This window comes from Tenrec ecaudatus, chromosome 16 (assembly GCF_050624435.1).
Source record: "Tenrec ecaudatus isolate mTenEca1 chromosome 16, mTenEca1.hap1, whole genome shotgun sequence".
Classification (NCBI taxonomy): domain Eukaryota; kingdom Metazoa; phylum Chordata; class Mammalia; order Afrosoricida; family Tenrecidae; genus Tenrec; species Tenrec ecaudatus.
In genome coordinates, this window is record NC_134545.1 from 105,414,663 (window position 1) to 105,441,224 (window position 26,562).

The 26,562-nt window shown below is 47.4% G+C and overlaps 1 protein-coding gene across 1 annotated transcript in view; it reads left to right on the forward strand.

Moving 5' to 3' along the window:
• Positions 1 to 26,562, forward strand: part of LOC142428691 (scavenger receptor cysteine-rich domain-containing protein DMBT1-like) — a 79,987-nt gene that overhangs the window by 20,402 nt on the left and 33,023 nt on the right. The window contains 6 exon segments of the mRNA XM_075533478.1: positions 16,446 to 16,763; positions 18,999 to 19,070; positions 20,918 to 21,239; positions 22,861 to 22,865; positions 24,930 to 25,244; positions 25,388 to 25,417. Coding sequence (XP_075389593.1) covers positions 16,446 to 16,763; positions 18,999 to 19,070; positions 20,918 to 21,239; positions 22,861 to 22,865; positions 24,930 to 25,244; positions 25,388 to 25,417 — 1,062 coding nt within the window.

The window sequence follows — 26,562 nt, forward strand, 5'->3', positions numbered from 1 at the left end:
TTTCTGTGTCTTCCAAAGACTGGCCACAATTGCAGCTGGTGAACGGACCCAGCCAGTGTTCCGGCCGTGTGGAAGTTTTCTATCACGGCCAGTGGGGCAGGGTCTGTGATGACCAGTGGGACATGAATGAAGCCCATGTGGTGTGTCGGCAGCTGGGCTGTGGGCGTGCCCTTGAAGCCCCCACTGAGGCCCGGTTTGGCGAAGGCGTGGGCAAGTATCTGCTGGATGATTTGGAGTGTACTGGAAGAGAGCAGTTTCTGGGACAGTGCCCTCATGCAGGCTGGTTTCTCAATAACTGTGGTCCTGGAGAAGAAGCCAGCGCGGTCTGCGCAGGTAAGGGCTCCCTGCCCAGGTAAGGGCTATCGGCCCCTCCAAGCAAGTGCCTCTTATTTCCCAGATTCCGTAGCCTCTAATTCCACTAGCAAAGCGCCTGGGCAGTCGCTGACAGCCTCGGACCACCTGTAGGAGCTGAAAGCAAGGGACTATGGGTAATTTGAAAAATCCAAGCTAGGCTCCAGAATCCATCCTGAACATGGGGTTTATCTAGCAGGAGAACTGGCGGCTGCATTGCACGTGTTGGATTTCAAAGTAATTGGTGGGAAAGAACTTAGGCGGGGTGACCTCCAACGCCCACCGAGAATCAACCCTTCTTCACAAGAAAGTGGGGACAAGACCTGAAGGTTTCTCTCCCAGAAAGTCTTCGTTCTAACAGAGGGGAGAAAAGTAATTCCTACACTAGACTAGCATTGAGCTTTGTCCATTTGCTTGTGAGCTCAGTCCAGGTATAAAAACCACAACTCGGGTTTTGTTGTTGTTTTAACTTTTTATTGTGAATGAGGTGGGGGGGGTCTCCATTTCAGATCATCATTTTTATATTCAACAACTGACCACGCCTCCCACTAGATTGCCCTGACCCCTCCCACACTTTCTGTTTCCCCTTCTCTCTCTTGTAGTATATCAGCTTCATCTTCAACTCAAGTGAATGCCTTTCGACCTTTAGCCTATTGCTTTGCCTTCCTGGCTCTTCCTCCCCCACCCCTTTGTACCCATCCAAGTGGACTTCTTTTGAAGGGAAACTCTTTACCTTTCTTTGTTCTCTTAAAACAGTGTTCTCTCGTGAAATGTCTGTCCTTTTGTGATTGACTCACCTCACTAGATGTGCTCAAACAGAAGAGCAATGTGAGGACAGCGCAGGACCAGGCCGTACTTTGTTCTGTTGTTGAGAGGGTCACTATGAGTCAGACCGACTCAGCATCATGTCCTCCAAATCCAGCCGCATCGTGAGATGTTTTGCAATGTCATGCTTTGCACAGTCTCACCCCTGTCCATGAGCGATGCATAACTCTTCAGCCAAGTGGTAATTGCAGTCATCCGTTCGTACCCACCCACTCTCATCAAGTTGATTTCGACTCATAGCAACCCCATGTAATCTTTTGTCATAAGCTGCTGCCCTGTGGGCAGTGGACGTTGAGTAGAGTACTTGGTCTCCATCATCTAAATGTCAATAGGACACCCCTGTCAGCCACCGCCCCACATCGGAACAACCCAAAATATCTCCTGACATTGCCCAAGGTCACCTTGTGGGGAGAAAATATTCTTAGTCTAGACATACAAATGAATTCCCACCACTACATGTGGCCAATAGTCTACCTACTACCAATGGAACCCTGGTGGCACAGTAGGTATGCGTTGGGCTGCTGACCACAAAGTCAGCAGTTCAAAACCACCAGCCACTCCAAGGGAGGGAGAAACACGCACTGTCATTGAGTCAATACTGACTCATAGAAACCCTTTAGGACAGGGTAGAATGCCCCTGTGAGTCTCTGAGACTGTAACTGTATATGGGAGTAGAAAACCCTGTCTTTCTCCCGAGGAGGACTGGTGATTTTGAACTGCTAATTTTGTGTACCCCAGTCCAACTGCACCACCAGGACTATTCCAAGGGAAAAAGTCAGGGCCAGGGCTTTCTACTCCCCTAAAGTGTTACAGTCTCAGAACCCCACAGGGGTCATTCTACCCTGTCCTGTAGGGTCGCCATGAGTCAGAATTGCCTTGACAGTGAGTCTGGTGAATTCAGGCAGTGACAGGACATGAATGTCATCAGTCAACTTTTCCAGTCAGTGTAAATGAGTCAATATTGTGTGTGTTTGTGTGTTTGGATGTGCTTCCATTTGTTTTGTTTGTTTCTCCCACCCCACCTGCCTCCTCGCCCTGCCTTTTCCTCCCATTGGGTTTGGGTTGGCTTCATTTGGGTTTGGGTTGAGAGTGCTGTCAGAGCGGTCGATTCTGTGAAGCCCTTGGGTTCTACCTACCTGTGCCTTGTGCGGAGCAGCTGGCTGCTCCCAATCTGGAGGTGTCTCCCAGCTGTACTGTAAAACAACATGTCATACTGCACTGAACCTGCAATGTCGGCCACATTGTGCTAATATCTCTCCCTCTCATCTGATAATTAACTAAAGCCATCTGCTAAGGTGGGGGCAGGGGTTAACCTTTCTCTATGGAGGGAATCTGATTCTTTCTTCTTTACTTGAAGCATCTCTGGAGACAATTGTCTTTCATTAAAGCAAATCTTTTCTCTTCCTACATATTCACAGAGACTGAGCACGTAAAGCCTGGATTGGGTAAGTCCATATTTTTACTTTATCAACCTGACAGCTTCCCCTTCTGTGCACTACCTGGGCAGGTAGTAGGTAGACAATAGAAGGAGAAATGGAACCAAGGGTGGGAGGGATCCTGTTGTCACCCTTGGCGGCCATTGTTTTCCATTTCTGCTTCCTGGGCCATTCTGATCCTCTGACGATGTTGGAGTGGGGAATGCTCTTGGATCACTCTCACAAGAATTAACTTTATGTTCCTTTCCACCCTGAAGGTTATTCCCTGATGCTGGCATTCTCATTTTCTCAGTGAAATGTCTTTCTACAGCCTTATGTCCACCACTATGCCACAGGAAACCCCTGGTGTGTCATTTTAATAGCTTACACATTGTCCAGTGTGTTCTTCCCTGACAACCCTTAGGGTGCTGGGGTGTGGGGACGCTGGTTCAACTGCTCTAGCTGTTTCTCATTCTGGCACCGAATTCCCATCCTTTCTCCCTACAGAGGATGCTGAGGAATCGTGGCCAGTGTCCCCAGATAGGAGGGATTTTCATGGTGTAGTTACCGGATGGAGTCTTTATTTTGTCAAAGATCCTTTTTGCCTAAAATAGCAGTTTCTGATTGGAACTGCTCAGTCAAAATTGGAAAGGAGACCAGAGAACAGGTATTGGACATGTACCATCAGCCCAGTGATGCATTAGGAAACCAGTCAGTCTTGCAACTCATAAAGCCAACAGGAATCGTCTGTTCAAGACTGGGCCATTACCTAGCCAAGGTGGGGCTTTGGGATGAGAGAAAAGAACCAAGTTTGGTGGCAGAAGGGAGGGAGTTCAAGGTTTATCCCTGAACCGTCCATAACGTGAACTTGGGCAAGTCCCTTACACTCCTTTCACAAAGAGAAATTCAAACAGCTGCTGATAGATTACATGTACTGATAGTCTGCATCAACTTTTTTTTAATAATTTTTTTATTGTTAATTAGGTGTGGGGGGAGGCAGGTTTCTGAACATCTCTTTTGTGTTCAACAGTTTAAACTGCATATCAGACATCCCTGGCCCAGTCTACCCAGCCCTCCCTCCTCTGAATTCTCCCTCCTCTGACTTCTCCCTTCTGCGAATCCTCCCTCCTCTGAGTTCTCCCTCCTGTGAATGACAAAGCCACTCCGTCCTGTCCACTCTGGTCTATTGCTTCATCTGCCCCCCTTGCTGTCCCTTCCTGGGTAACCACCAAAGTTGGCTCCCTTTTCACAGAAAGCCTGCATCTTGGTTCTTTCCTGGGTGCTTTTACTAGCCCTGTCCTAAGGGCTTTGCCCACGTGGTTATTGTGTGTTTTGTTCTTTAAGTCGGGGCTCGGTAAACGTTTCCTGCAAAGGACGGGGTAGTAAATATTGTGGGATTTTAGGCTAGATGGCCCCTGTCACACACTCACACTTGATGGTTGTAGCACAAAAGTGGCTCTGGACAATTCATAACCTAATGGGCTTGGCTGTGTTTCAGTAAAACATTGTTTACAAAAAGAGGCCAAACTCACTGGCATCAAGTCGATTCTGGCTGATCGCAACCCTGTTGGACAGGGTAGAGTTGCCTTTGTGGGCTTCCTAGACTCCACTCCTCTGTGGGAGTAGAAAAAAGTGTTTCTCTCCCGTAGAGCGGCCAGTGGTTTCCAATAGCTTGCTTCAGTCAACAGCCAAACTCATGACCATGATGCCACCAGGGCTCTTGTGACTCCCCTTAGGAGGATAGCATTGACGCCATGAGAATTCCATTATCCACCATGATTTCCATGAGACCTCAAACCCCAGGAAGCTCAAAGCCTAATTGAATGATCAGTTAAATATGTAGCGTAGGGTGTTGTTGGTTGATTGGTTGGATTTTACCATTTTCCTATTTCCTAGCCTTAGTCTTTACTTTTTTTCTTTTTGTTTTGATCTGTCTGTGCCGAGAAATGTGTCTTACAGCAAGCCATCTGAAATCTGTGGGAAAGTCCAGTCATAGAATGTCTATTACAGGCTTATAAAAATGGCCACTGATATATTAGAGAGAATGTATGATGTTGACGAGGTGCTCAGGAGCCAAGGGATGGGATGAGAGGTGGGCATGTAGTGGTGACCCTGCTTTGGTCCCAGTTGGAAAAGCACAGCCCAGGATAGTCAGGTAGCCCTGACTTCCAATGGCAGTTGACTTGCTTCTGCTTTCTGATGAGCAAGCATCACCCAGGAGAGTCTCCTCAAAGCAATGGAATCAGGAAATTCTTCTGCAAGCCTATTATGTCTACCTGGCAGCACCAAGGGGGAAAGATCTGGCAATCTATTTCTGAAACGTCACAGCCATTCAAGACCCTGTGGTACCCGGTTCTCTGATACCTGGGATCATGAGAAGTCCGAATTGACGTGATGGCAATGGGACTGGAGGGATTACAATGGGGGCGGGGCCTGTTTATTATCTCACCAGGACTTGACTGCATTGAGGTTTATATATTACATCTGTCGCATAATTAAAGACATGTTGAGAACCAGTAAGTGGGCAAAGTAAAAGCAACTCCATTTAATGATACAAGAATGTTTCCCATGTTTGTACCAGTAGGTGACGAGGATGCAGTCACCGTTTTATCAGGTAAGACTTGTGTACTCTCTCCCTCGGCATGCTTTTGAGTTTCCCTCTAAACAAAAGAGAAAAGTCAATGAGAGGGTTATGCTGTTGTTTCACTGAGGGGGCTCATTATAATATCCCCCTGATCGCTCCATGTATAAGGATGTGATTTTTAGGGGTCACCCCAACAGAGCCACCAGCTTCTTTTTCAAAATTGGAAAAATATTAGGAACCACTTTGAACATAGTTTGGAATCACAGACATACGTCACTTTGTTGGACCTCGAAAACACTGCTTTTTGTTGTTGTTGCAAATGGAAGGTGTTTTAGACAGGGTTCTCTAGAGAAACAAAACCAGGATACTTTTTATATAGATAGAACATAATAAAATCAATAGATGATTAGTTCACAGAACAGTATAGAGAGCTCAGTTCAACTCACTTCTGTGATATGGTTAATACACTGGCGTTCCTTCAACTCATGAGTGTTGTTAGGTGCCAGTCAAGGAAGCAGACAGCTGAGTCTTCTGTAGAGCAATATAGACTGACCAATCACAGAGAGCAAACAGCAGGCCAGGTCACCAACTGTCAGCCCAATAACAGGGTCTGACAGACCCCAGCTCAAGCGATGTACACCCCAGTAGTGTGGCGAAGCAGATCTCAAAGGAACCTCAAACTATAGTGACACGGTCTATGGGTTGGGTGTCCCACAGGTAGTGTAGCTCACAAGTTGAGGCAGAGAACTATCTAAGGCAGCTGCACACTGGTCCAATCATCAGAGCGCAAGAGACAGACAGGTGAGGCTCGCCAAGCCATTCATCTCAACCTTATTAATCCCACATGTGTTCATTGGCCAGGCTGGCACAATAAATGTACCTATCACAGGAGGCTTGTGGTCGCCTGCTTTGAGCAAGTCACTGGGTGCCATTTTCCCCACATCATGTGCTCCCTTCATGATTCTGTGTAAAGTTTTGTTAATTATCGCAGTATTTTAAACTTTTTCCATAATTCTATTGCACATTTAATCAGCTAAAAACTCCAAACCCAATGCTATCGAATTGGTTCTGATTAGTAGCGACCCTATAGCAACCCTATAGGACAGAGCAGGATTGCCCCCAGGGTTTTCCGAGACTGTAGATATTTAGAGGTAAAGAAAGTCTCATCTTTCTCCCGTGAGGGAGGGGCTATGATATGAACTGATGACCTTGCAGTTAGAGGCCCCACTTCCAGCCCACGGTGCCACCAGGGTTCCTTTAACTGACTATGATTTACTGTAAACATAACTTCTTTATTTGCTCCTGGAAACTAAAAACGCATGCAACTCACTTTACAGCCACAGTTGCTTTATTGCGGAGGTGCGGGACTGAACTCACAACCCTCCGAGGTCAGCCTGTATCCTTAAGCCTCCGTTTGATTCTGAGACTATCTGGCCTCTCTTCGTTTTCATGAATGACATGCTTCCTGTTTTCTTTGGAAGGAGCATCATTTGGTCACGTTTGATGCTTGCTCATGAGGTTCCTGTTGCTGCTACAACCAATTATCCTAAACCCGGAGCTGAAAGAACACAAATTATTGTCTGGCCGTGTGGAGAGAGGCCAGAAGTCCCACACGGGCCACGGGGCTCAGATCAAGGTGTGGCCAGGCTGCAGGTTTTCTGGGGGTTGCAGGAAAGAACCCATTTTCAGTTGCTAGAAGTCACCTGCATTCCCTGCCCCCTTTCTCCATCTTCAATGTGGGCAGTGGAACATCTTCACCTCTCTCCAGCCCTGACCCCTCTTCTGCTCCCTCGTCCACTTTTAAGCATTTTGTGACGCCCTTGGACCACCTGGACAATCCAGGCTAATGTCTCCACTTTAAAGACAGCTAATTGGAAACACTGATTCCTCATATCCCCAGGTTCCAAGGATTCAAATATGACTTCTTTAGGGCTCAGTGTTCTGCTGATCACACTGCATTACAAACCCTTTTGTGACCCCAGGGAACCTGTAGTGCCCAACTTCCATTTTCTGCCATCTTCTAGGGAAGGCGAAGAACTGCCTAAATCTAAAGAAATGTATCTCATCCCATCAACCCTGGCACAAGACCCTCAGGATGTATGTGTCCCACTAGTTGTATCAAAGACAATATTACTTCAAAACTAGTTTTCATTTCACTCAAAACCCCTCCCATTGCCGAAAACACAGCTTCTACCCAAAGTTTCCAAGCAAGAAATACTTCCGTGGTTGCCACTGCTCTATGACAGAGCAATGGACACTCACTCAGAACATCTGCTGAGGTCTGGGGGTGCAGACAGTGAATAGAGAGAAAAAGAGGGGGTCAACGAGGAGGAGCCACCCAAGCAGATGCAGAACCAGGAGTAATGATCATCTGCCTCCTGCCGTTTCTCTGTGGCTGTTCCTCCTGGGTCTCACCAGTCGTTCCCCAAACCAATATGGCGTCTGGAGAGCGAGGGAGAATGTGGGACCCTGTGAGGACCTGAGAGGTCGGATGCAGCAGAACAGTTACACCGGGAGAAATTCCAGTCATAAAACAGGCTCTAAAATGCAATGAAAGTGTCAGGGAGTCTTGATGGGCTGGACCAGGGGTCAGCAAGCTGCGGCTCTTGAACCAAAGGCAACTTTCTTTGGGTGCTACACGTGACTGAAGGAAAACTGAAACTGCTTAAAGGATATTATTCAGCTCGTGGTGAACTCAATTGTTGGTAAAAATAAATTTATTACTCTCCAACAATTGTTGTGAGGGCCGGGACTGGCTCGTGGGTCTCAAAAGTGGGCCAACCCCTGGTCTGGGCCGTCAGACAAACCGCTCGGAAGAATGCAAGCGCACCTTGTTGTCTGCACCCCTGACTGCACTGCACAGACGATGCAAGCTTCACAAAGGGGCGGCTTTGGGCCATCCCGCGTGGAGCCAGCCTCTCACCGCCATTCTCCCAGCAGCATGAGCTCACTTCAGGTGTCTGTGTCCCATTCTGGTAACATTCTCACAGTAGTTCAGATGTTTTCACCACGCTGTTGTACGCTGAAGGAACAGTGGGCACAGTGCCGGCTGCTAACCGTAAAGGTGAGAGTTCAAGCTCACCGGCCACTTGTTGGTTTCCATAAAGACTCACAGCCTCAAGAACCCCGTGGAGTGGGTCTGGTCAGCCCCATAGGGTCGCTTTGAATCAGAATCAAACCACAACAGTGCATTGGTTGCACACTGAATAGACTATAGCCTAAGCATGACTTTTCCCCCCATGTTATTTTTTCTTTTGTTAATTTTTTATCATTTTATTAGGGGCTCATACAACTCTTATCACAATCCATACATACATCGATTGTGTCAAGCCCATTTGTACATTCATTGCCCTCATCGTTCTCAAAACATTTGCTCTCCACTTAAGCCCCTGGTATCAGGTCCTCATTTTTCCCCTCCCGCCCAACTCCCCCCTTCCTCATGAACCCTTGATAATTTATAAATTATTATTTTGTCATATCTTGCCCTGTCCAACATCTCCTTTCACCCACTTTTCTGTTGCCCATCCCCCCAGGAAGGAGGTCATATGTAGATCCTTGTAATCGGGTTCCCTTTCCAACCCACCTTCCCTCTACCCACCCAGTATCGCCACTCTCACCACTGGTCCTGAAGGATCATCTGCCCTGGATTCCCTGTCTTTCCAATTCCTATCTGTACCACTGTACATCCTCTGGTCTTGCAAGGTAGAATTGGGATCGTGATAGTGGGGGTGGTGGTGGGAAGCATTTAGGAACTAGAGGAAAGTTGTATCTTTCATTGTTGCTACACTGCACCTTGACTGGCTCGTCTCCTTCCCGAAACCCTTCTGTAAGGGGATGTCCAGTGGCCTACAAATGGGCTTTGGGTTTCTACTCTGCACTCCCCCTGTCATTCACAATGATATGATTTTTTTGTTCTGATGATGCCCTGCTTCCTGATCCCTTTGACATCTCGTGATTGCACAGGCTGGTGTGCTTCTTCCATGTGGGCTTTGTTGCTTCTGAGCTAGATGGCCGCTTGTTTACCTTCAAGCCTTTAAGACCCAGATGCTATATTTTGATAGTCGGACACCATCAGTTTTCGTTGCCACATTTGAGTATGCACCCATTTATCTTCAATGATCGTATCATGGAGGTGAGCACACAATGATATGATTTTTTTGTTCTTTGATGCCTCATAACTGATCCCTTCAGCACCTCATGATCACACAGTCTGGTGTGCTTCTTCCATGTGGGCTTCGTTGCTAAGCATGACTTTTATAGGCACTGAAAAACAAACAAACAAGCAAACAAAAAAAACACCCTTTTTGATTCCTTTTCTTGTGATATTGACTTCAGTGTGAAGATCTGGAATCAACCCTGAACTCTCTCTGAGGTCTGCCTGTATTGAGACCAACACTATAAAACAACCCAGAGCTGCACTGGGGCACTGAATCTGGGAAAAAGGCAGGATGGGCTTGGCGGAGGTTAACAGGACTGAGGATGAGCAGCCAAGAGGAGACTGCAGTCTCGAGCATTTCAGTTCCTCGCAGAGTGGTCACTTCAGAGTTGACATAAAACTGCCTTTGGGGAAATCTCAGGGAGCTCTCTCGAGTGACTGAGTGGTTACACACTGCTAACAGGTCTTTAAATTTCAGTTCTCCCTGTGGCCATCTCAACCCCTACATCTCCTGGAACTGCTGTGCATTCCACGCCACCAGGTAGGCCCGACCAGACGTATCCTAGCTCCCAAGTCCGTGGCTCTTCCCCCATTGCTCACAGTCAACTCAAGGCCAACTTCAAAAATGTTTTTAGTTGGGTGTCTACCCACTTGTTTCCCCTAATGACACCCCCTGTCACCCTCCTGGGGCAGAGTCTGCGTCTTTCTCCCCCTGAGCAACGGCCCCCGCTGCCAGAGCACGTGTTCTTTAGCATCATGCTCTGCCTCTCTGCTGCTGGATTAAACAAATGCCACGTGGGTACTCCTGGCCTGCTGGTCTGTGTCCAACTTGGAGCAATAGCAAGAAAGAGAGCAAACATATTACAAAGCTGAGCCCTCGTGTCAAGGCACCCAGTAAGGATCTTTTTCAAATCCAGGTGACACACTCCCTTGCTTGGCAGAGCAGGGCTCAGAGAGATTTGGGGCAGAGATGATTGAGTTTGGTCCCAATCTCACCCCCTCCCAGCTGTCTGACTGCACAGTTTCCTTAGTTCTTCATGCTTCTGTCTTCTTATCTGGGAAATGAGGATAGGAGTGGCGAGGATTAAATCTGTGACTCTGGGCACATTCACCATGCCGTGCGGTCATCTTTTCTAGAACAGAAATGTTCCAGATGCCACAGAATGATACACTTGTGTGGCATCTAGCACATTCACAACGCGGTGTGACCATTATCTCTATAAGTTCTAGAACATTTGCATCCCCCTCCCAAAAGAAAACCCCATGCCGTGGACGTGGCGGCACCCAGCAAATCAGATGATGTGTTGCATTGGGAAGGTCTGCTGGACAAGGGCCTCTCTTCTTTAAAGGTGGAAAAGCAAAGAGATCCCTGTGAGGACTGGGGTGTACCTGCCCAAGCCGAGGTTTTCAGTGGCCTCGTATGCATGTACAAACCCGGCAGAGACTACGGAAGACCCTAGCGGAATTGACGTGTTCGATTTACAGTGTTGGCAAAGAATCTTGAAAGTGTCGGGGACTGTCAAAAGAACAAACGAATCCGTCTCACAAGAAGCGTAGCCAGATGCTCCTCACAAGTAAGGATAGGGAGCTTCATTTCACATACTTGGGACACGTTCACAGGCGAGACCTGTTGTGGGCAAAGCCATCATACAACGAGGGGCGGCAGAAAGAGGCAGGTCTGTGATGAGCTGAATTGACACCGTGGCTGCAGCCATGGGCTCAAACAGAGCAACCATGATGAGGCTGCACAGGACCAGCAGTGTTTTGTTCTGTTGCACGTGTGGCTGCTGTGAGTCTCTCCACCTCCCCCTTCTCCTGACCCCAGGCGCTGTGGCAGCTCCTCATCCGTCCTCTGTCTCTGTGGATTTGCTTATTCTGGATTATCCCGTACAAATGGAATCACACAACAGGCAGCCTTTTGACCAGGCTGCTCTTGCTTAGGGTCCTGTGGCCGAGCTGCTCGTTCTTTTCAAACGTCTCCGTGTTGGATGAATTTTATAAGGACAGTTGAATTCCCCCCACCCCACCCCACCCCGGAAATTTGAAACAGATGAAAGTATTAAACAGCAAGAACCATTTTCCTTCGTGGTTTGTTTTCCCTTTCTGCCAACAGCTCTTTCAACCCCCACCATCCTAGAAGGCACTCGCCACCCTACCATTGCACCATGAGCTTAAAAGCACGGGGAATGGGTGCCATGCACTGTAGATGCCAGCCAGCATTTCGAAGTCCCTGAAACCAGTTACCACATAGCTGAGTCCTGCTCTGTATACGCCAGAGAGGAAGTGGGCTCCGCAGGGGTTTCCATGGCTGATTTTTCAGAAGTGCATCACCAGATCTTTCTTCTGAGGCACCTCAGGGTAAACTTGACTCTCCAACCTTTGGATGTAAAGACAAGTAGAAATTCACGAGGAATGGATCTAACCATAGTGCATGGTGCTCACTGCCACCCTCTGCACTGTATTCTTCCCCCGCCCACCACCTATAATCTAAGCTCATGGAATGGGGAGGGTTTTACCTATCGTCCTCATCAATATCCCTCGCCATTAACACAGCACTGGGGCAGTTAAATGAGTGACCACCTGGACAGGCAGCGTGTGTGTGGACAGGCTGTGTGACCCTTCTTGGTTCAAACTTCTGTTTGAACTAAGAACAATCCTGCTAGAGAGTGTTCAGAGAATTCTCAATGAATGGATCCATTCACACAGGCATCCCTTTGGAAAATGCCAGCAGCCCCTCTTTGTACCGATACGTTAGTATCACATAAGCTTGCAAACAGATGATGCCTGATCTTGTTAAGAGAGGTTTTCATTTTTCAGTGTCCACAGACAACGGAAAGCTACCAACCATCCTATCAGGTAAGAGCAGCAGCACCATAGAGGTACCATCCTGATGGGGGTTACAGATGCCGTTGAATGTTACCATGGAGTTGATTCGAGTTCATGGGTCTGATTCATGTCACTAAAGACATTTTATGCATAATGCCCTCCATGGGCCCATTCAAGATGAAGAGCATCCTTTGGAACATAAGATTTCCAAACGCTTGCTGCCTTCTTCAATGACTTATTTGAGTAGCTATGGCGTGAAAGAGGGGAAAGGCATTTTGAGGCAGCAGGTTCACGAGAGCTTTCTATGTGTAACCAGAACTGAAGCCCAACCTCGCTGGAAACCGGTTATTCTTTATGAGCATGTGTCTGGTCCAGAATCCTGGTGGCCAGTCAGATGTTTTAGTTAAGGAGTGCCATCGCTGGTGGCTTTTTGGCAGCTCCTGGTGGAGTGGTCTCTTTGTGTCTGTGCCAAGGGAGACAAATGTCGATCTTAATCACCATTTCTATGTTATTCTAGGTCTACCTGCAGATGACCCAGCCCCCGCCAGCCGCAGTGTTCATCCTCCTGAGCTCAGCACACCAGGTAGGCATCTTCCTGAGAGGATGTATAGTTGGTCTTGGGGATCATATGCAAATCCTCACAAGTATGGTAGGAACTGTACAGCGAGAACCCCCTGAGGTCCACAGGAAGGAAGCAACACTGGCCTCCAGGCCTGGGGCGATTGGCTAGACTGCTCACACATCCTAGCATCAGAACATACTTACCTGAAACGTTTCATAGTTCAGGGAAGACAGTGAATCATAAACCAAATGACGGTGGCTCCCTAACCTAGACACGCCAGCATTTAGATACTGTCATCACGATTGTGCTTGGGAGTCCTGGCGGTGTCGTGGTTACCCACTGGGCTGTGATCCCAAAGAACAAGGGTTCGAAACCACGCCAGTCTCGGGGAGAAAGACGGGGTGGGGGGGGGCTTGCTAATCTGGTAAACAGTTACTGTTGCACAAAAGGGGCAGCTCTTCCTTGTACTCTAGGGTTGCTATGAGCCGCGAGTCTTTAGTCAAGTGTCTGTTCAAAATCTTTTATCGGTTTTTCATTGACGGGTATTTATCTTTCCTTGGGTTGTGCCTCAAGAGAGCTACTTATACATTCTGGATACAAGGTCTTTATCAGCTATCTGCTTTGCAAATATTTTCTCCCACTCTGACTTATCCTTTTACTTTATAAACTGTGTTTTTGATGACCACAAGTTTCTCATTGTCATAAATCTGATCTTCTACATTGCGAGTTTTGCCTCAGAGTCTGTTTATTTTTGGAGGTGGCCACCTCGATGATAAATGCAGCCTCCAAAACGGGGGCTGTCATATCCCCCTTGTCTCACCAGCACCACCAATAAACACTCTTTGAGCCCAAAATAATAACAATAAGCAAAAATAAATGAAAGGCTCTACTTAATCAAGGATTTTGCAGACTTTCTCCTGTTTTCTCCTAGATGCTTCATAGCTCTAAGTTGTTTGTTTTATTCCAGGACCTGTTTGGTTGATTTGATAATGCGGTTATAATATGAGTGGAGGCTCTTTTATATTTTTCCAGGTAGATGTTTAATTGCTCTGCACTCTTTGTGGAAAAGATTCACGTGTGTCCACTGAAATACCTACCCCAGCAGCTCTGTCAAAAGTCAAATCACCACATACTTCTGAGCGCCCTTTTGTGTTCCACTGATTTTCGTGCCCACCTTCACGCCAGCATCACACTGACTGGGTAGCTGTAGCTGCAGTTCCAGTCTTGAGAGTGGGTTGTGTGCGTCCTCCAGCACTGGGTTGTTCCTTTTTCCTTTTTCAAAAAATAGTGAGTAACCTAGATTCTTTGCTACTCATATGAATTTTAAAATCAGCTTGTCAATTTCTATAAAAAACATCTGCTAAGATTTTTTAAGTGGGAGCAACTTTGAATCACTAGATCAATTTGGAGAAACCTGACATCCTAACAACTCCGGGTTGTCTGATCCATCAAGACCGTGTATCTCTGCATCTATGTATGTTTTTTGTGTAACTTGTCAGTCCCTGTACCTTTCTACAGAGAAATGTTGATCATATCCTATTAGACCTACCCCTAATAAATTTATGGGTTTTGATACTGTTGTAACAAATTTTTTAAATTTAGTCTCACTATCCAACTGTTAATGTTAATGGATATTTTCCTGTAAAATAAGGAAATATTCCTTGGTTTTGGAGAATTACGACAATTTGGGGAGGGAGTCACCTCTTGGTTTACAGCCCTCTTCCCTATCTATTATCAGGTTAGTTTCTCCCCCCCCCCCCCCGCCATCCCCCTACTGATCAGGAAGCTGAAGTGGTTTCTTACACTGCATTTTGCCAAGAAGCACTCAGCATGGATTTGGAGTTTCCGGACTCCTGTGACTCGGCTGCAGTTTTGTTCATTTGATGTGACTACAGGTGTTTGTGACTAATGGATGTTTTCTTTCACTGTAGCTACTGAACTAACAGTTGTACCCATAGACCCTGAGGGAGACCCGACACAAATAGATACATACAAATGTGCCTAGTTTGACTTTGCATTGAAATCCTATAACCTGTATGTTTACTGAATCTTATAAGGTGTTTCATATTTCCAGAAATAAGAACCAAAGTTTAAACTTAGTAGTAAGCATTTTTTCTGAGTCCCCAGCTTCTCTCAAGACAAGTTCTCACTGAAAGGTGTTCTGAGAATTCATTCACAGAGCCACTCATTCAAGGAGAAATTCAGGTGAACTGTACACACACACACACGTGCTTGTGAGCGTGGGAAACACTGGGCTGAGCACATGAGTTCCGGGTGGTGCAAATAGTTGATTCCCTTGCCTTGAACTGAAGGTTAGAGGTTTGAGTCCAACCCCAGGTGCCTTAGAGGAAAGACTCGCCCTGATGCACATTGGGGTCGCCATGTGTTGGGCTGGATTCGATGGACAACTGAGTGTTTTTGGTCTAGGTTAAGCATAGTGCGTGGTTTTCTTTACTACAGTACACCCATGAGCCTGTAAAATTTCCAATGAGAATGACAAGACATCATCCTTCTGAAACACACCCGGCTCCTGAAGCCCTTTGCTTCACGTCTCATCTTTTAAGAGAGTTTTCTGCACAATGTTAATAAGAAAAATATTCAAACCAGGGATTCTGTGGTTCATGCATAGGACAGGGCTCCAAAAAGTTCAGGAAAAATGTAATTGAAGTATAGCAGATTTTTTCCATGGCTATTTTTGAAGCCCCCTCATATGTTATCATTAAGTCTGGCAGCATAGTGAGCTGCTTCCAATAAAGTCAAGAGTTCAAACCCATCGGCTACTCTAAGGAAGAAAAATGAGACTGTGTATACTTATATGCATGTATGTGGTGGGTGTGGATGTGGGTGTGTCTGCGTGCACATATATGAAGAAGACTGCAGTAGCAGACTTGGAGGGAGGCTATTAACAACCTGTGGCATGCAAATGGCATGACCTTGATTGTTGAAAGTGAGGAGCACTTAATGAAGATCAAGGGTTGCTGTCTTCAGTATGGATTACAACGCAATGTCCAGAAAAGCAAAATGCTCACACTGGACCAATAGGTAATGTCATGAGAAATGAACAAAGGTAGAGTACAGGGTCACTTCCAAGCTGTAGGGTTGTGAATAATTCTCTCTTAGTCTTAGCCACTTCATCCATCAAATGGGAGCTCAATCCCATCCCGCATGGGACTGCCGCAAAGATTAAGACCGTAACAGGTAAGGCAGTGGCCTCTTGCGGCTCTGACACCTCACAAGCAGCTCCTATTGGCTTCTGTCCACCGGCTCCTTCCCAAGGTAAAACCATAACGAAAGATTCGTGGAGCCTTGGGACCACGTTGCTCTGAGGCAGGCGTGGTTCTGAATGAGAGGGGTCCATTCAGGTGTGATCCACCTGTGGGTCATCTAATTTACTATTTCCTTAAATATATATGCTTCTCGCTATTCTGTTCTGTGGGTCCATGGCAGGTGTGGGCATGTGGATAAAACAATCTTATCAGGAGAACCTTTAGAAGTTCTGGAGTTTTCCTAAGAGAGTGTCATCTTTTGAAAGGGAAAAATAACACGTTAGTGGAAAGTGGAAGACTGTTCTGGCCATTACGGATGTGCGGAGCAAGAGGCTTGCATGACTACGCATGTCTATGACGAGGGTGCGTGACTATCTAGTAACTTGAAAGAATGAGGGAAAAACCCTCCCAGAGAATGGAGAGCAGGTCCCCAGAGTCTCCCCTCTGTGTGTCTCCTCAGAAACCTGGATGGAGGTGAGGCTGGTGAACGGCACAGGGAGGTGCTCAGGCCGAGTGGAGGTTCTCAACCAAGACACGTGGGGGACCGTGTGTGATGACCTCTGGGACCTGGCTGATGCCACCGTCGTGTGCCGCCAGCTGCAGTGTGGCCAGGCCGTGGGAGCCCTCACAGGGGCCCACTTTGGGGCAGGTTCTGGGAAGATCCTGCTGGATGATGTGCAGTGTGTGGGCAGTGAGAACCACCTCGGGCAGTGTGTGCACCAGGGCCAGGCCGGACTCAACTGCGGGCACCTGGAGGACGCCAGTGTCATCTGCACAGGTGAACAGCTGTCACTTCCCAGAATGTCATCACAGTCCCCCTCAGCCTATGCTAACAGAAGCCACTGAGCAATACATTTCAGATCACCTCATAGGTCTTGGCCTTTCCATCTCTTTCAACCATCAGGTGCTAGTGGCTCTTCAACCTCCAGTCCCACTGCAGAGCCTGAAGCTGCTCCTCCATCTGACATGTTCACAGGTTAGGCCACCTGCGCTTGGTTATTGTTTGGGGTATTATTTTTTTTTTAAGTAAAGTCATTTTGTTAAGTCATGGTAGAGTTCCTCGAGGTCTAGAAGATTGAGCAATCATTTCACCACACACCCAAGGGATATGTCATGGACAGTCAACAGGCCAAAACAGACTTCCAGAGGTTCAGGAAACTGAATACTAGCTGTGCCAAACGGGTTTCATTAGAAAGTCTCAATCTAATCATTTTGTTGTTTGTTTGTTTGTTTGGTTGGTTAGTTGGTTGGATGGATTGGTTGAGTTGGTTGGTTGGTTGGTTGGTTGGTTGGGTTGGTTGGTTGGTTGGTTGAGTTGGTTGGATTGATTGGTTGGTTGGTTGAGTTGGTTGGTTGGTTGGTTGGGTTGGTTGGTTGGGTTGATTAGTTGATTGGGTTGGTTGGTTGGATTGATTGGTTGGTTGGTTGGTTGGTTGATTGGTTGAGTTGGTTGGATTGATTGGTTGGTTGGTTGAGTTGGTTGGTTGGTTGGTTGGTTGGGTTGGTTGGTTGAGTTGGTTGGTTTGTTGGTTGGTTGGATTGATTGGTTGGTTGAGTTGGTTGGTTGGTTGGTTGGTTGAGTTGGTTGGATTGATTGGTTGGTTGGTTGAGTTGGTTGGTTGGTTGGGTTAGTGGGTTGGATTGATTGGTTGGTTGGTTGGTTGGATTGATTGGTTGGTTGAGTTGGTTGGTTGGTTGGTTGGTTGAGTTGGTTGAGTTGGTTGGATTGATTGGTTGGTTGGTTGAGTTGGTTGGTTGGTTGGGTTAGTTGGTTGGATTGATTGGTTGGTTGGTTGGTTGGATTGATTGCTTGGTTGAGTTGGTTGGTTGGTTGAGTTGGTTGGTTGGTTGAGTTGGTTGGATTGATTGGTTGGTTGGTTGGTTGGTTGGTTGGTTAGGTTGGTTGGTTGAGTTGGTTGGTTGGTTGGTTGGATTGATTGGTTGGTTGAGTTGGTTGGTTGGTTGGATTGATTGGTTGGTTGGTTGGGTTGGTTGGTTGGTTGGTTGGTTGGGTTGGTTGGTTGGATTGATTGGTTGGTTGGTTGAGTTGGTTGGATTGATTGGTTGGTTGGTTGAGTTGGTTGGTTGGTTGGGTTGGTTGGATTGATTGGTTGGTTGGTTGAGTTGGTTGGTTGGTTGAGTTGGTTGGATTGATTGGTTGGTTGGTTGAGTTGGTTGGTTGAGTTGGTTGGTTGGATTGATTGGTTGGTTCGTTGGTTGGTTGGTTGGTTGGTTGGTTGGGTTGGTTGGATTGATTGGTTGGTTGGTTGGTTGGGTTGGTTGGATTGATTGGTTGGTTGGTTGAGTTGGTTGGTTGGGTTGGTTGGATTGATTGGTTGGTTGGTTGAGTTGGTTGGTTGAGTTGGTTGGTTGGATTGATTGGTTGGTTCGTTGGTTGGTTGGTTGGTTGGTTGGTTGAGTTGGTTGGATTGATTGGTTGGTTGGTTGAGTTGGTTGGTTGGTTGGGTTGGTTGGATTGATTGGTTGGTTGGTTGAGTTGGTTGGTTGGTTGGGTTGGTTGGATTGATTGGTTGGTTGGTTGAGTTGGTTGGTTGAGTTGGTTGGTTGGATTGATTGGTTGGTTCGTTGGTTGGTTGGTTGGTTGGTTGGTTGGTTGGTTGGTTGAGTTGGTTGGATTGATTGGTTGGTTGGTTGAGTTGGTTGGTTGGTTGGTTGAGTTGGTTGGATTGATTGGTTGGTTGGTTGGTTGGGTTGGTTGGTTGGATTGATTGGTTAGTTGGTTGGGTGGGTGGGTGGGTGATTGAGTTGGTTGGTTGGCTGGGCTGCTAAGAGATGTTCCCAGTAAACCTATTTTATTGGTGAATAATTCCTAAGCTCCGATATAACTCATAAGACTCTGGCATCACCTGCAGTGGGAGGAGCCTGGCTTTGCCAGGATGTTGCCGCCTTGGGACCTTTTCGAAAATACCAGCTCATTTTCTCAGAAGTCAGTGAGAATTCATTTGTAAACAGCCCAGTCAGCCTTAGCTTGTGAATTTCTCTCCACCTTTAGGGGCTGACGATTCTCTCAAGCTCACCCCAACCACAGAGCCAGAAGTTGTCACCCCATCATATGCCCCATCAGGTGAGACTGATTATTGCTGGGTTCACTTATTTCCTATCTCTCTCTCCTTCCCCAGAAATTCTCTTTCTCCAACTCCCACTCCTGAGGGTGAGCCTGCGCTTGTGCTACCGGGAGCGTGGGCAGGGAGCTGTGTGCCGAGCACTAGGCTAGTGCCTTCCCTAGAGCTGCAGCTGCGTGAAGCACTGACTATGCCCCTTTGAGGGATTGTGCCTCTAAGGAACTGAGGCAGGGCTGATGCTACTGCGCATTTGACTGTGACTAGGCTGTATCTGTGTCCAAGCATGTTTCTTTCTCAGAAGGGTTTAGGGGTACCCTCATGACTGGGGTACCTGTTTGTCTCTACTGACAAGTGATGGATTATTTGCAACCATAGCCAGCACACAGACAGACATGATCTCATGTGTCTCAGCTGCTGCTTGGGCCCCTCTATGACTTTTGTGAGCCTTGGCTACTTGTGTTTCCAGAACTCCCTTTCTCCATCAACAGCAGCAACAATACCAAATCCTCAAAATGATGCTTTATGACAATAACCCAAACCAAACTCCCTGCGGTGAGTCAGTGCTGACTCATGGTGACCCCTCTGGGTTTCCAAGGCTGTAACTATCTATGGGAATAGAAAGACCAGTCTTTCTCCTGCAGAGCTGCTGGTGGTTTTAAACTGCTGACCATGCAGATCGCAGTCCAATGTGTAACCACTACTCCGCCCTGGTATAAAAATGAATATACTGGATTGTAGATGGACCATAGTCATTTACTTTGTACCGAGTGAAACAACTGTCAACATTTCCATGGCTCCAACAAGGAGGCCCTCTGCTTGTTGCAGCTGAAGGACTAACTCTACTGGCTTCTGGATAAACTGAGTCATGAACTGACACTATATATTTAACTAACCTTCGGTCTTCAACCATGTGTCCCTGAAGTTGGGTTTAGGATTTCCCAAAGACCCTGTGATTCAAAGTACTGGGCTGCTCATTGCAAGACCAGTGGCTCAAACCAACCAGCCACTCTGCAGGAGAAGGACTTGGCTTTCTACTCTTGATGGCAGTGAGATTTTTGGTTTGGATAATGACAGCGAAGGCTTCTGCTTGTCCCTGCTGACACTTGACTGGTCATCTACAACCATAGACTCTGGAGCCTAGCACACCGGACACATACACACCTATCAGGTAACTTCTGAGAAAATGAAAGCCCCAACATTTTTTGAAGCACCAAAATGTGATGAACAGTGACACAGGTGCATTGGTATAACTCGTAGTGCATTAACTGCTCAAACAAATCTACAACACAAGCTAGTTCTGCCACACTCACCACATGTGTTCACATAGAAAAGGGCTTCCCCTAAGCATCAACCAACAAGGGAGCAGTGAAGATGGCAGGGTGTGCATGTCTGTCGGTCTGATCCCAAACACATGTGGCTCCTCGTGGCCAGCTGGTTTTGAGGGAGGTGGTATTCAATCTGAGCACATCACTTGAAGGTTCAGAGTTCTGTTCTTCAACAGCTAGAAGAAGAAAGTAACTGAGCTACTCTCAAAGAATGGTGAGGGCCAAGGAAGCCAAACTTGTAAGGAACTTTGATTCGAGCCTGCGATGGAGAAAAACTCATGAATATTAGTCTGACCATTATAATTTTATACGTGTCCTTATAATCAATATTGCCACTATCACCATCTTCATCCTCATCGCCATCATCACCACCATCATCGTCATCTCACTGTCATACTCTTCATCTTTTAGAATATTTGTGTTGTGGAAGATGTGAGTATTATGGAAGTAGTATTACAAAGGGCCTGATAGAACAGGATTAAGAAAGTACTCTGACCTTTCTTCCCACTGCTGTGTCTCCCCAGGGGGATGGATGGAGGTGAGGCTGGTGAACGGCACAGGGACGTGCTCAGGCCGAGTGGAGGTTCTCAACCAAGACACGTGGGGGACCGTGTGTGATGACCTCTGGGACCTGGCCGATGCCACCGTCGTGTGCCGCCAGCTGCAGTGTGGCCAGGCCGTGGGAGCCCCCACAGGGGCCCACTTTGGGGCAGGTTCTGGGAAGATCCTGCTGGATGATGTGCAGTGTGTGGGCAGTGAGAGCCACCTCGGGCAGTGTGTGCACCAGGGCCAGGCTGGACTCAACTGTGGGCACCTGGAGGATGCCAGTGTCATCTGCACAGGTGAGTGACTGGTTTTCACGGCTCTCCTCATTTGGAGAACTACTCATCATCATCATCCTCTTACTACTCCCCCTTCCACACACCCACACACCCAGAGACACAAACACCCCCCCCCCCTCCTCAGAGTTCAGTCTGGGAACGAGGGGCCAGTATGAGTTCCCAGTGCCCTTCCAAGGCGATGCAATGGACTGAGCATCCTTTGACGGCAAAGACTTGCAGAGGGCCTCCGCACTGGACGCAACCTGTTCAGGTTGAACATGCAAGCTAGACTAGTATTTAAAAATCAGAATGTTTGGCACCAAAGTCAAAATTCTTACATTCCTTGGGGAGAAAATCCCAGAACAAAACCATGAATTTGTCCATTGTGTTCACTGACTGGATAGAAGAAAGAGCTGCTTCTTTGGGACGTGGTATGGGTTTTCCTATTCTCCATGGTCCCCACCACTTAAATCCCTTGTCACCCCCCACTGCCCCCCAGAAACATTTTCATGTGTAACGTCCAGGTGGCAGGTTTACTTTGTCAATTTGTGTCCAAAGACCTGCCTTTCCTGGGTGTGAAGACCCTACAAAGCCTGGAGCCAGTCTTGACCCCATTCATTTCTGCCACTCCAGTTGACCTCACCCCTGCGCCTCCTCCTTCAACCCCAGGAAGTTCCAGAAAAGTGCTCATTCCTGTGCCTCTCCTGGACAATCAGCGTTTGCTGCCTTGTCTCATGCCCCCATTTTCCATGAAATGCCAAGATTCCTGGAAGTGAGACCTCTGCTTCTTACCTCTTCTGCTTCCCATAATGCCTTAAATGTAGGGTGTTCCCAATAAACATCCACCAATCAAGACTTGATGGGGGAAAGACGAGGCTTTCTACTCCTATAAAGTGTTTTAGTCTCAGAAACTCACAGGTTCAGTTCTATCCTGACCTATAGGGTCACTATGAGTTGGCATCAACTTGAGAGGGAATTTGTTAGAATCAAGACTTGATAGAATGAACCATCAATCTGTCTTCACATCGACAGGTGCTGATTCCCCAGATGCTCTGCCTACAGGTAGGACCACAGTTTACATTTGATGCCATAATTTCAACTTGGTGTGATGTCAAAAATAGGATGCGTTTTCGTGTCAGATCTTGGTTTGATTCCAATTTTTTTCACTCGTTCATTCATTCAGCACATATTGACCGAGTGTCCACCATGTGCCAAACCCTTGCCAAGTGCTGGATCACAACTGTGATGGAGCCATTAGTCTCTCTTCTGTTATGGGGCTTACTCGCTAATAGAGCACACAGACATCATTTATGATCACCCACGTGTGCCCTCGGCCAAGTTATGTCATCCTTCTTGATCTCAGTCTCCTCTTCATTAAAATAGAAATACTACAGAAAATTGAATAAGGATATGAATATGCCCCTGGTTAATATTGACTAGTGTTGATGAGAGCTTCCTTCTACAGTCACATGCTGACCTTCGCAAGTGTTGGGGTGAAAACAGCCCAGGGCTCCCAGAATCTCGATCCAGGGTTGGCCTCTCACCAGCTAAATGGCCTTGGCCCTCCGTCTCCTCTTCATTACAGCAAGCTTATTAAATAAAGTCCCTGCTCCCTAAAATTCCATACCACTGACAGGCTTTAAAAGGGAAAGTACAAGTGGCCACATGGACTGGCCACTGACATAGGGAAGTGCCATTTTGAAAAACACGAGGTTAACCTCCTCTCTGGGGGATGGGCAATGGGAAGGTGGGTGAGGGGAGATGCCGGGCAGTGTAAGATAAGATAAAATAATAATTTATAAACTATTAAGGGTTCATGGAGAAGGAGGGGGGGCGGGGAGGGAGGGGAAGGGGAAAAAAAGGAAAATTAGCTGATTCCAGGAACCCAAATGGAAGGCAAATTTTGAGAATGATGGGGGCCACGAATGTATAAGGGTGCTTTGCTCAATTGGTGTATGTATGGACTGTGATAAGAGTTGTATGAGCCCCAATAAAATGATTTATTAATAAAAATAAATAAAAACACAAGGTTGCTGCGCAAAAGCAGAAAAGTGAGTCTTGTAATAGAAATTGAGGAGCACTTTTTTCTTAACATTTTATTATATATTTTTCAAATATATAGCAATGCTTAGGAGACCTAGTGGTGTGGTTTTTGTGTGTTGGACTGCTAGCATCGAGGTTAATAGTTTGAAACCACCAGCTGCTCTCCAAGGGAAAGATGAGGCTTTCTACTCCCTCAAAGAGTTATGGTCTCAGGAACACAGAATGGCAGCTCTAACCTGTCCTACGGGGTCACCATGCGTCAGAATCGACTTGATGGCAGTTAGTTTGGCTTCAGTTTGGGACATAGTAGTGCTTGAATTATTTAGCAAAAAAACCCTTCCTGGATGCTTTGATAAACATATCTATCCATCTCTCCATCTCTCTTTATTCAGCCATCAATCCGTCTGAGTTTTCTTAAACAGGTCGATTCACATGCCATCAAATTCTTAAGGTCAAGCTTCATGAAATTTTGTTGCTGTATACAGATGTGTTATCTCACCCTAAAAGGTTTCCTTATGGCATGTCAGAGTTGATTCTGTCCTCCCCCCCATGGATCTGCTGGGTGGCCTCCTGTGCTTTGTTTGAATACAGCCACGGCAGTAGCATATGTGGGGAGAGGACAGAGAAGAGAGATACAGTGGCCAACTGATAACCCCTCGTGTAGTCAGTTGTCCATGAACTTGTTTGTACTAATGGCTACTAGAGCCATGTGGCTTCCCAACAAGCCCTAAATGGATCCCTTTGGATTATTGGGTCACTGGCCTTAGAATGCTGAATCCTAGGAGAAGACAGGCAGCCCCAGAAAGAGCTATCTTCTCCAAATGTTCCAACTACTCTCTAATGCCAGTCCTTCCTTCTTACCCATCACTAGCCCTTGAGAATGTACATCCTACATCAACAGTGATACCTGTGGCTAAGCCACCACCTTCTGCATCTCCAGGTAGGGCTATGACTTCACATGCCTTCGGTAGGGGGCGGGGGATCCTGTCTTCTGAACAACTTCATTCATTTGATGATGAAAAGCAATGGCAGGCTGGCCATTCGCTGTTATCTGAAGCAACAGAAGCGACGGGCTAGCTCACACTGACCCACTTGAACTCAAGTGACTGAATGATGGTCTCAGCACGCCCCGTGGGTGAGCTGAGCCTTTGGAGGACTCCTTAGCTCTGCATGGGTGCCCCAGGACTTCAGCCACCTCCTGGGCTATCCTGGCACCTTGTAAAGAGCAAGGACATAGGTGAGGGGATAGTTGTGACCATGTTTGTAAGCAACCTACCACAAGCAAGGTTTCTTAAAACAGGTTGTTGACAAAGAAGATACTCTAAGCCCCTTGGGATCCCTAGTGGGAGAGTGGTTATAAACTGGACTGCTAACCATAAGGTCAGCAGTTTCAAACCACCAGCTGCTCCTCTGGGAGAAAGACGGGCCTTTCTATTCCCAAGCAGAGTAACAGTCTTGGAAATGCACAGGGACAGTTTGCTCTACCCTGTTTTGTATGGTTGCTATGAGTCGGCCTCAACTCGATGGCAGACAGTTTGGGGTTTTTTGGACAAGCAGACCCACCTGGGAATAAAATGAGGCCCCTTGTGGCCAGGCTGAGTCAGGTGGGAAAGTAGGGTCTTAGGCATTTGGGAATAAATATCACCACTTGATTCCTCTTCTTCCTCAGGAGGCTGGGCGCCCATGCGACTGGTGGGAGGCCAAGGGAGCTGTGCTGGCCGAGTGGAGCTTCTCTACCAGGGAGCCTGGGGAACCGTATGTGATGACCTGTGGGGTCTGCAGGAAGCCAACATTGTCTGCAGGCAGCTGGGCTGTGGTCGGGCCATATCGGCCCCGGGTGAGGCCCACTTCGGGGAAGGTGCTGGGAAAATCCTCCTTGACAATGTGCACTGTACAGGTGATGAACAGCACCTGGAAGAATGCTCCCACGTTGGCTGGTTTTCCCACAACTGTGGTCACGGTGAAGATGCCAGTGTGATCTGCTCAGGTAAGCCTCTGCTCCTTCCCCTAGCAGACCTGCCCTAGGCTTCCCAAGGCGATACTTCTCAGTGTCAGGGTAGAAAAAACTACTTAAAATGAACCCATGTGTTATCTGCTCACAGCCGGTTTTCTCTTCTCTAACACTTACAGGTACTGAAAACTCAACCAGCGCCCTACCAGGTAAGGGAGCCGATGCTGATTATCTGCAGTGTATCCGCCCCATAGAGGGATGGGCCCTATTCCCCGAGAAAGAGGGTAACTCAGCTGCCCAATGGGAGAGCTGGGTGGCATCTTAGGAAGTATCCAGCCCGGCTCTGTTTTCGCCTCTCCTGCAGCCCACACATTTTCCACAATGAGAAGCACATTCTATGTTCTGAACAGCACTGTTGGGGTGTCAGTTCTGAGCATGGCAACAGGTGGGAGGGACAATGAGCTAGGAGCAGGGAAGTGGTTGAGTGACAGGTGGGCCAGACCTGGGCAAAGTCTAGGTGATTTGATTCTGTTTCTACATCGTCTTTGCCTCAGCCTTGTTCATGGTGTAGGAACCAAGGAAGCATGGCCCCACAGAGCTTCCCTTGCGGGTGGCCTTCTCCCATCCTCTCAACCCAACACCAGAGTTTTCCACACCAGTAAACATTCTCCCTCATCAAACCTCCGGGCCCCTTGATGCTCTCAGCCAGCTCTAAGAGTGAGTCATGAGCAAAGTTAAACTGACAAAGCCTAAAACGCTTCATTCACACACCGCTTCCCCTCCCCACTCCCCTGATTTGTCAACTCCAGAAGGTGGGAATAGATTGGTCCTGAAGGATGCTTTCCATTGGATGGTATGGAGCTGAGAGAAATGATGGGGCGGAGGCCAGGATCCACAGCAACCTTAGGTCCTAGGTCAGCACCAAGTTCAAGGAGTCAATGAAATGTGAATCAGTGTCGCTTCCTATTCTGAAGTTGGGTCCCTGGAAGAGGCTACAGAAGGGTCAGAATCTGATATCTTTGGTTTTCTAGAAAAAAAAAATACTCCCTCTATATTTGAAATCTCATTTGGATGTCTGACAAGAGGGCAACACCTCTAAGGCTGAGCCCCTCCCTGCAGGTCTTACTCTCAGAGACTCCCCTTCAGCAGTGCTAGGAGGAACCCATACAATGTACACGCTCAACGCTCCAAGGGGGTACTCACATGTACACAGGGCTGTGCACCTCTAGCCAGTTGATGTTCTCGATGTCCTTTGTGTGCTTGACAGGTCCTATGTCGGCTGACCTGGTGGCGAAAACACCTGCAGGTGAGACTCTGTGCCCTTGGCTACTCTACTCATCATCCTCTAGTTCAA